The 10857-nt window shown below is 41.9% G+C and overlaps 1 protein-coding gene across 1 annotated transcript; it reads right to left on the reverse strand.

The window, feature by feature from the left end:
• Nucleotides 1-38: 38 nt before the first annotated feature.
• LOC123406225 (dual specificity protein kinase YAK1 homolog) lies at nt 39-8321 on the reverse strand. The gene is made up of 18 exons (XM_045099712.1): nt 7623-8321; nt 6638-6837; nt 6146-6299; nt 5960-6069; nt 5792-5861; nt 5632-5714; nt 5450-5531; nt 5307-5347; nt 5071-5193; nt 4746-4890; nt 4531-4639; nt 3817-3905; nt 3566-3640; nt 3154-3228; nt 2276-3069; nt 2055-2195; nt 848-1110; nt 39-304 (listed from the first exon to the last, which is right to left on the reverse strand). The coding sequence occupies exons 1-18, from the start codon at nt 7797-7799 to the stop codon at nt 225-227; spliced, it is 2811 nt and encodes a 936-aa protein (XP_044955647.1). The 5' UTR covers nt 7800-8321; the 3' UTR covers nt 39-224.
• Nucleotides 8322-10857: the final 2536 nt, after the last annotated feature.

The following is a 10857-nucleotide window of genomic DNA, read 5'->3' on the forward strand; positions in this document are numbered from 1 at the left end:
GCATCACACAAGGGCAAAGAAGCGTGAAATGAACAAACTGAAGAAACAAGCACCAAGGAAAGCTATAATTATAGGCTTCATGAATCCAAGTACCATAGCAGGACACCAACAATAGGAGGAACACTACGGATCGCAAAAATTAACAGCAGCGCAAGAAAGAATTGCAAACACAAACAATTTTATGCCATCAATTGGATGGCATTCCTCCAGGTCCAAGGCAAGGGCTAGAAGATCCTCCCGAAATCATTTCTTCCAAAGGACGGCGGCAGTCCGCTTGTTGCAAGAGAGTGGCCAGCGCTTCCTCCTGCACATAAACAATTCATTTTTATCAGTATTATGCTTGAAAGACATAGATGCGCACAAGCCTCTTTCTGCAGCTCCCAAACACATACACATCATGGAAGAAAAAATAATAAATTATACTCATCATAACTTTAAAAGCTAAGCTGTGGTTGTAGGATAAGCGGATCAAATTATAAAACCCTCAGTCAATAGCTCAGACAGTGTCATACAAGGTTTGATGCTTAACAGCTACACATTTTTTCCATCCATGTGCATCGACAGACAGACCTGGAGAAAATCATATGATGGTGGAGTATACTATCAAGTGTCTTTTTGTACTCTTAAGTCCTAACCGTTAACACTCTCCTCAAGATTAAATAGCAAGACTTCAAGATGTTACAGGTTTGCAACGATGGTATCATCTAAGATTGGACCAGAGCAAGTTCATACATAGCATTATTACAGGATCCTGCTTTGCTAATGGCAGGAATATGATAGACATGGCAATGTCAACAACGAAATCAATAGAAACCACTAATTGTGCAACAGTGAAATCATTCATTACCCCAAGGCATCCCCTCAACCATCCGAGGGGGCGAAGTAGAATCTGGCATGCCATATTTGGACCAGGCAGATCGAACATTTTGGAGATTCCCCGCCGGGCGTATAGAGGTGGAACTCATATGGTTGTACCGCTGAAATGGTTGTTCGTGACGACCAGGGAAATTGCGCTGGGAAAAATTGGCATGGTTGTAACTATCATAGTTGACGTGGCCTGCTGAATGGCCACTCTCTCTGAGAAACGGTGCATGAAATAGGCGGTCATGTCTACAGCACAAACATGAACAAAGAATCAGTGGATATAATTAATGCAGGAGCAGCGGCATCCAGAATTGAAAAAAAAAAGATATCACAGCAGTATTAATTATCTTTAATTGGCTGAAAAATTAGAAAACAAATTGTTGAAGCATGAAACTATTGGGGTGCATGAAGTGCATTAAAACCAACATTTCTCATGACCTAGTGCACAATGATGTTCCATAGTATGGATGTTTCTAACCGACAAAATCATCTCGAACACTCAATCATAATGTGATACGCATGTTAAAATATGCATCTGTACAGTCTCAACCATGGGGGCTAGCTAAAATGAGAAGACCTGAGAAACCAATTCCTAAACTCAGTATACGAAGCATCATTCCATCTATTTCCCTGGGAATAGGGTATGTGCAGTAGAAGGTGCATCTGTTTACCTTACATCCAACTACTGGGGCATGTAGACAAATTGAAAAGACCGGAGAAAACATATTGTTACCTCCCTATGTGAAGCATCAATTCCATTTGTTTCAATGATGCTAGTTATCAAGTAAGGGGTAATATCCCATTAATTAAAAGAGTATCTTATTAGTAAATAATAATATATTACTGTTAGGAAACTAGTATCACTTGGTCTAGATTAGATTTTTCGGTTGCATTTGTTATTTCTCAGTCACCTGCTGTACAAGGCAGTCCCTATTTTTGGGAGTCATTATATCTTATCACCTGGGGGGAACCATCTCTATTATATAAAGAAATGAGCTACATCCATTATGGGCGAAGCAATCAACCAAACAAGTACTTGTCCTTCACATAGTTTAGTTTCTCTTGTGAGCCTAGTCTCATCTACTGTATGATCTAGCAAGCATAGCATGTTTCTATTATGCAAACCCAACAACGTTTAAGGAAGACCCATTGCAGCAACGAAATATCAAGATCTGATCATGCTACAATACCTTTGATTCGAGCCTGCAATATCATGGCTTTGGATATTGGGCAATCTGCCAGACTGGATTGTTCGACCACAAGCATCTCTCAGGTGAAGACTGCCTAGCTCAACTGATAATGAATTATCTTCTTGCAGGAGTGACTCATCGCTGCACATAAAAATCAAATGAAAAGGCTAATCCATAGGCTACATTATTTTCAAATAAGTAACTTTAATATGCATGATTACCTATAGTTGGGATCCCAATCAGCTGGATCTGGTACTGATGAAGTGGAGGTCGATGTATCAACTGCCACATTGGATGAGTGCAACGGACGGAAATCATTGGAACCAGATGGTTGAACATGACCATGATTGGAAGAAGAGTTTGTGGATAAACCAGTGCTAACACCTATCTGCGGCCTCCAATTATAATGACCAGAGTTAGGAATTGCACCGTATGAATAGCCAGAATGTCCTCGAGAAAATGCTGAACTGACACCATCTCCAGGATGTCCCTGGATTAGCTGAGATGTGTACTCGTGTGCTGGCATTGACATAGGAGGGTGACCAAGATTCCTTCTCCTATTGTATTGGCCTACCACAGCGGCTTTTCCTAATGAGGAGCCATGGCTGCCCCTTGCAGGAGAAGTGGGAACAAACTTAGTAGTAGCGCTAGTTGGCATATGTGTTTGGGAATTTGGAGGAGTAAATTGTGATGGACTGGCCCCAAGAGACATCGGACCCCCAGGACTTAGTCGAATGCCAACACCATGAGAGAGATGAGGTCTTCTTCTAATATCTGGACTAAATCCTAGAAATGTTCCTCCAGCTTGTGACTGTAAATTGAATCCAGAAGGACCTACTGGTGAATGATACATGCTAACGTTATTGACATCATAGCTTCCATAGCTGCTTGCAGGACCTACATTATCATTAAAGCTACCATGGCTACCGAAGCTGCCGCAGCTGCTTCCATATGAAGAGGGCATCTTTGGTGGAAAATTGTTATTGGATGGTAGGGATCTGTTAATGCTTTCAACCTAGAAAAAATATAAATAATATATTATGGATGTATTTTTGCAAGGTTTCTACTGAATAGAAGCATGAGAGAACATATTTACAACCTGAGGGGAAAGGCCAGCAGCTACCCAGTGACCTCCTCCAGGATTGTGATCAACTGTTGCAGCACGACCAACGGGCTACAACAAAAAAGACATAAAGCTTGACTTATAAACTAGAACTGCAAGGAAAATGCAGCTCTTGAGGTCCAAATTTTCACGAGTTATCCGCCCAACCATTCTGGTATAATGCTACTAAAACCATAAATAAATGACATCTAAAGGGTGTAAATACAATGAACTTTTCAAGATTGATGGGAACAAACACTGTTGCATGTATGTGTGACCAGGTGAAAACGAGATATCTAAACCGAGAAGCAAACCAAAAGTTGTTTGCTACAACTAATGGCGATTTCATGTCACAGGTTGTTCATGAGAAGAATATGCAGCAAGGTGTCTGGAATAGGACCATACTTACAATTACTGGGGTCTCCCGGAAAGGCTCATAAGGACCAGTGAAGGCTTCACCAGTTATGAATGGATGATATGAAGCCTGAAATAGATTTTCAAAATTGTGAAGTACTTCCGTTGATTCTTCGAGAACATAAGTCAGCACTCACAGAAAATCAAACAACTCTAAATTTCGTAAGGATCTCCATCAAATTCCAGAGGCAGGATTCAAGTACACAAACCAGACAAATAATATCTAATTTTATCATTAGCCAATACCTGCAATGGTGACCATCGCTTATTAGGATCAAACTCAACAAGTCCTCTCAAGAAATCAACCAATGCTAAGCAATCTTCCTTTTCAGCCTCTGCGTCAAAATTAACATATATATGATCACATTAGCAACTTTATTGTAAGGACCACTGTATTATCATGTAAAAACTACCGCTCTGTATGAAATAAATACCCATGGCTCTCACTAAAGAACTGTACAATTTGTATGCTACATGTATAAGCCAGGATTAGTTGTCTATTAACCAAATATGCCTATATAATGATATATGAACTACAACGTGAAATATGAATAACTGTTAAAGGAATCATGTTATTTCCCCCCTAAAGGTACTGGACTCAAATGACAAACATCGGATTAAATGGTTGAAAGGATACATCGAGTATTTGCTTGTGTGTTATATGCTCTTCATCTAATCTGCATAGGTTTGTATTTTACTGACACCGCAAGAGTAAGATAACCATTTTCTATATTGGCCTAATACCAGGCTATCCCTAGTAACAGAGTAAGAAAACCAAGAATTTTTCATGCTAAGAAGCCACTTGATGTTCAAAGACCACCACAGAGACCATAATATAGAAATAGAAACAGTAAGTGCTATTATTGTATTGAACCTTATTGCGGTAGATTAACCCTAAAATTCATCAACAGGGGTAAAGGCACCCCTATTAATAATAAATAAAAGCATTACTGAACAAACCTGGCAGATTACCCTCATTTAAATTCTTCCAAGGGTACGCGAATATGAGTCTGTCAAGCCTCCCACGAGGGAAATACCATTTCCCTATTTTTGGCTTTTTGGAATCCCTCTGTGTTGCAGGATTTAGACAGGGCATGAATAACACAGTAAATGTGTAAAACAGGACATAGAAGTAGTCTTCAGAATAACTTCCAAGGAAAAACCACAGAACTTACTGCTTCAACCTCGTTTTCTGTTAGTATTCTGTATGAACTGTGAAGACCATCATGTGCTTCGTTACCAGGATAAATGCTTCCAACATGCTTAAAAAACTTCCTGGTGTTTTTAGCCTCCCTAAGAAGATCATCTGGTGGTTGCCCACTGCACATGTTGAATACTGGTAAATAAAGTATTCTACCATTGTTGAACATCTACTAACTGAAGTAAAACAGCTCAACCAGCTAACACGTAAACACCTAACATCGTATAAAGAATTTATCTGACAGCTGATCGGAAAATGAGAAAACAAGAGATTAGGCTTTTCAATAAAAAAGAACTTACCCGACAATCTCAATCATACGGCTAAGGACATCGTATTCTGATGCTCCGGGAAATAAAGGTAGACCTATATAAAGTTCAGCAACTATGCAGCCAAATGACCACATATCAATGGCGGTAGTGTATCTAGCACTCGTTAAGTGTACAAGCCCACAAGCTAAATGACAAATTATGCAGTGTAAGATGTTTGTGTAGCTGTTGTTAAATGTATTTGCTATTAGAGATGTCCAATAGGATACGGATAGCCAAGAAGCACTTCAGGTGACCTGTAATAACGGCTCTGGAAAAGGAAAAGATACAGGCTTGACTTAATAATTCATATGAATTCATATTAGTAAAATAAACTTCAGACTGATGAGTGATGAGTGAGTTCAAATAAAACCTGGATATATGAGTAAATCGTTTGACCCTCCGTGCACGCTGAACCAAAATCAATTACTTTAACTCCAGCTGCTGATTTTACTCTACAAAGGTCACCTCAGTCATGGAACTTAGCATTGTTGAAAGTGGTAGCACACAGAAGGCGTACAAACAAAGTGCTTATTTTGATGGGAAGCAACTCACTTCGGTGTTATGAGGATATTTTCCGGTTTTAGATCACAGTGAATAATTCCAGCACCTTTCATCACAATCAATGCATCCAATATCTAAAAGTAATACATCATAGGTAATATGGCAACAAACACATATAAAATATATGCATGATAAGAAAAGGGACACCTACCTGTCTTGAGAAAGTACGGACAAATTGCAGTTGTAAACCTCTTAAGTTGTTCTTTTTCAACAACTCGTACCTACAAAGTTGGAGTTTATGTTACCACATGAATCGAAACTAACATGGGGAATATTATAAAATATAATAGTAAAGGCAGGTTTAGTGGAAGTTATTTACAGGTTATGACCAAGCATTTCAAATGTGATGCACAAATGATTTTTCCATGGAAAAAAATCCAGCATCCGGACAATGTGGTGCTGATCATCAGGATCAATTTTTTCATTTAGCTGCAAATACAGGAAAACAGTCTTGTGATGCCAATTTTTTCAACAAAATTAGTAAATCCTAAGTAGATTACCATACCATGCTCAACAATGAGACCTCCACGATAGCCTGCTGATAAAAGGCAGGCTGGTTTTTTATAACCTTCACTGCAACATAACTGTTGGTTTCTGCGTCCCAGCATTTAGCAACCTGCCCAAAGGTACCTTGGCCAAGCATTTCTTGGACAATGTACCTTATTACCAAAAAAAAAAAATAGTGAAATGAAATGATGAATCATAAGTTAACCAATCTGAACCCTGAGATGAGCAGCTGTGGAAAAAAATTGAACTGGCTAGATCTATTTACCAAACAAGTTCTACATTAAAACCAAATATTGCAAGAGAATTTTGCATATATTTCTTCTTCACATACTTTGATTTCTTGTTAATTCTCATAAATAATGAGGCCCTCCAAGTATTCATAGATATTTCTAACTTACAAAAATCAACTTGTTGCGGCTAAAAATGCTGCAAGTAACCAACAAGAAACAAGAATGTGAAAGCTGGTACATTGGAAAATAACTAAACTAACCTCCGGTCTGACTTCTTATTAACCAATTCCAAATTGACATACAAGATGAGATCATAATTTGCATTATCATGCCCATCATTGTGAACAGGAACTGCAGGATTGGTGAGGAAGTACTTGGGATTTAGTGAATCTGAGAAATTAAACTCAGGATTGCATTTTTCAAAAGTTTGGACGATGCCCCTGGTCAATCTTGCGACAATCTGCAGGAAAACAGTTGATTCAGAGTGGTATATCAGAGGTGTATGGGCATGTGGTGCATATGAACAATGGTAACAAACTGAATTATAAATGCACCGCCATCTTTTCATCCTATAACACACTAATTGAGAGCGGCAACAGTGTTAAAGGATGTTCTTATAGCATTGCACTATTCGTTGGATGGTATAGGCAGGTTTGCATTGTCCAATGATCCATTTTTTTTTTTAAGATATCAACTAGGATCCTGACACACTTTTAGTTGTGCGCTTGCGTAATATCTCCGAATCATTTATACTTGGAATCTCTTTTACAGTAATGATGGATTGGAATAGCAAGTCAAGCAACACGAAGCATGTATTGTATATGAAATTAAACACTGTGAATGATCTTTGCAGACAAAATAGGTGTGATTAATGACTGGTAATGCTAATAACAGTCAGAAATGAAGTTTGCCTCTGATTAATCAAAATACAATTTGAGCGGACCACACTGCTCCAGCTGGTCAAACTATAGTTGCCTGAACCGTGCGTCCAAGCAGCAGGAACGGTTCTGATTCGAGTAGTTCAAGTCACCGAAGTTTAAGATGTATTGATTTCTTAAGCTGTAACGGTTTCGTACCAGCGTTTCATCCTAATTAATTTCCAGCTACGACGACCACTGTGAATCGCTAAATCCAATTGACAATTCAAATTCAGCACGGTGAGCACGAGAATAGCTCCAAAAGGGACAGCAAGCAAGCAAGCATCTTTTGTTAGCCCCGTGGGAGGGGAAGGTGTAGGAAACGTACAGGCCTCTTCCTGACGGCGCGTAGATTGCTTGAACGGGCGGCAACCCCATTGCCCCGGGCGTACGGCGCCTCCGCCCGGTCGCCCACCACCGCAGCAGCGTAGGACCGGAACACCGTGAACTTGGACGGCGCCCACGGCGGCCCCGCCGCCTTCCTCTCCCTCCCAGTCCCCTCCATTCGCCTCAAGCAACCACCTCCCAACAGCGCCCGCGGAGATCAAGTGCCCAACAACAACAGCAACAGAAAGAAGTCAGCCCAATCCGCACCAGCCCAGGCTCCTGTTGGGATCACGGCAACGCACTCCGAAGCAGAAGCGGCAGCAGCAGCAGACTAAGCGGCCGCCGGCGGAGTAAAGCTGCATCCTATGAAGCGGCCATCGCCCAATGCTACTCCGGCCCGCGCCCCCGCCGATCCGATCTCCCCGGCCCTCCGCCGCCTCCTCTCACCGCTTGGGACTCCCCCTGGCGGGGCCAACAGCTCGGAGCCGGACCGAATTGGGCGGGTAGGGTTTTGGGAAGGGGGCGACGGGATGCTCGTACCCGCCGCACTCGTGGCGGCGGCGGCGGGGAAGTGGAGGCGGTGGAGCAGTGGGGAATTTGGAGCGTGGCGGCGAGTCCCAATCCCCTCCTCCTCCCTCTTTCGTCTCTTTTCTTCCTTTCCTTCCTCGTCTCCGTCACCTCCTCCCCCTCTGTGGGTTTTTTTTCCGCTCGCCTTCTTTCCAGCTAATATTTATACGCGACTGGATTTTAATTACTGCGGTTAAGAAGTGGAGTTGTAACGCGTCCCCAGGGGCAACGGCCTGCCTGCAATTATCAACGTCGCCGCTCTAAGCACCGCTGTCATCGCGTGCTAGGCGGCGCAACTTCGCCATGCTGGTGCGATCGTGGCCGTCCGATCTGCCCATCGTGCGGCTCTAAACGGCCGGGAAATAATATATGTTCTATTTATTTTCCGCCGAAAGGGGTGCACAAAAAGATATTTGTATATATCTCGTATGACTCGGTGTCTGTGGGCTGCCGCTCACGCACACAAGTAACTGGCGAGCAATGAATGGCGAAAGATCGGGAAACGCGTATGTTGGACCGGCGCATTTTCTAAAGATGTGTAATGATCGAGCCATCACGATAAATGGATAGACGAGAAGTAATTTCCGGATACGTTTTTTCAAGATGGATGGATAAGCGAAGAGGGATTTCCGGATGCTTACAAGACCTGTAATGGCTGAATCTTCGAGATTGATGGATAGACGAGAATTAATTACCGGATGGGTTACAAGATGTGTAATGATTGAGTCATTAAGATAGATGGATAAGTAAGAAGTAATTTTGGGATGTGTTACAAGATGTATAATGGTCGATTTTCAAGATACATGGATAGATGAGAAGGGATTTTCGGATGCGTTACAAGATGTGTAATGACCGATTCTTTAAGATAGTTGGATAGATGAGAAGGAATTTCCACGCCTATTACAACATATGTAATGGTTGTATCTTCAAGATAGATGGTTAGAGGAGAAGTAATTTCCGAAAGTGTTACTGAAAGTTTAATGGTCAATTCTTCCAGATAGATGGATAGACAAAAAAGGATATGTTGCAGTACATGTAATGTTGGAGTCTTCATGATGAATAGATAGATGGAAAGTGACCACCTTCATTAGTGACTAAGATTTGAATCACACTCACGTCATCCACGGTGACGCCTATAGTTGAGTTCCCCTTGCCACCTGCATCATAAACAGGTAAGTGACGAGTTGGCGTCCGAAATTAGAAGATTGCCAGGTTATACTAAAACGTTGCAAGATATATGATATCGAGTGATATTATCAAAAATCCCATGTACATCGATGACTATGCTTCATGATATGTATCTACGTCATCACATCTGATCTAGAGTTGAACTTTGCAACATCGTTCATGATAAAGAAAAGGTCAACAACGTGAAGATGCAAGAGATATAAGGATCAACGGCTTGACCGAAAGCATACAAAGATATGGTTGCATCCCTAAGATCGTGCTAGGGAGGGTCTAGGCCCAATCATAGGAGGTCGGTGGCCCTGGTGTAATCACTCAAAGACGCTCACACATATGCATTATTTGGGCCATACTAGAGAACTATGGACAGTTCAACACCCCTAGGCCCAACTTAGCTCCATTCTTTGTGTGCTTCTAGGATCGCCGCTAGGTCGAGCTACACAACAAGGATGACAAGTACTCTTCTTGAATCGGTAATATATATTGCGAGACAAAAGGAATGGTGCGACAACACATTCACTGGTGCAACAACGTGCTATATAAACGATTTTTAATCTCTTTTCACGACATGGTTTTAAACCGATGCCTAGCGTGTGTGGGTGATAAGGGGGTCCATCTCACACGACACGGAAAACCCGTCGGCGATTATAACTAATGAACGCAAATGTTTGGCAAACCTAAGCGTATGGGATGTCCGCATCTATCGCAAACGAGAGTTACCGGTCAACCGTTTGAGATATGGCATACTTCTCATACGGCCCATCCTTATAACTCGTGTGAGAGCACACTAACACCGCACACACTATTTTGTGGCGCACCGTTTACTATGTGTGCCTGTAACGCCCAAGATGCGACCCTATCCGCAATTTGGCACGAGGGCCTCGTCAGGGATAGAAGCGCATCTCGTCATTTCACAAGAATGGATATCGTTACAAATACATGTACTGAAAAGATGAGATATATGGAATTGGCTTACACTCGCCACAAGCTACATCAGAATCACATCAGTACAATACATAAACATCATGAAGAAGAGCAGGGTCCGACTACGGATGAAAACAAACGAGAAAAGAAGAACGACGTCCATCCTTGCTATCCCAGGCTGCCGGCCTAGAACCCATCCTAGATCGATGAAGAAGAAGAAGAAGAAGAAGCAACTCCAAATGAAAAATCAACGCGCTCGCGTCAAGTAACCTTTACCTGTACCTGCAACTAATGGTGTAGTAATCTGTGAGCCACACGGGACTCAGCAATGTCATTTCCAAAGGTATCAAGACTAGCAAAGCTTAATATGTGGGGCAAGGTTAAGTGGTGAGGCTGCAGCAAGCGAATAAGCATTTGTTTGAGGTGGCTAACTTACGAGTACAAGAATAAAGAGGGGGATGATCTACGCATAGCGGACGTGAACTACTGATGATCAAACGAATGATCCAGAACACCTACTTACATTAGACATAACCCCACCGTGTCCTCGATCGGAGAAG

The sequence above is a fragment of the Hordeum vulgare genome, chromosome 6H (genome assembly GCF_904849725.1).
Source record: "Hordeum vulgare subsp. vulgare chromosome 6H, MorexV3_pseudomolecules_assembly, whole genome shotgun sequence".
Lineage (NCBI taxonomy): Eukaryota > Viridiplantae > Streptophyta > Magnoliopsida > Poales > Poaceae > Hordeum > Hordeum vulgare.

Bases quoted from the DNA above. Each gene is read 5' to 3' on its own strand.
- LOC123406225 (XM_045099712.1), bottom strand. From the start codon at position 7,799: ATGGAGGGGACTGGGAGGGAGAGGAAGGCGGCGGGGCCGCCGTGGGCG. The intron at 5,862-5,959 runs GTAAATAACTTC...CCAACTTTGTAG, and splicing joins GAAATGCTTGGTCATAACCT to GTACGAGTTGTTGAAAAAGA. The intron at 3,641-3,816 runs GTATTGGCTAAT...AATCTATTTCAG, and splicing joins AGCGATGGTCACCATTGCAG to GCTTCATATCATCCATTCAT.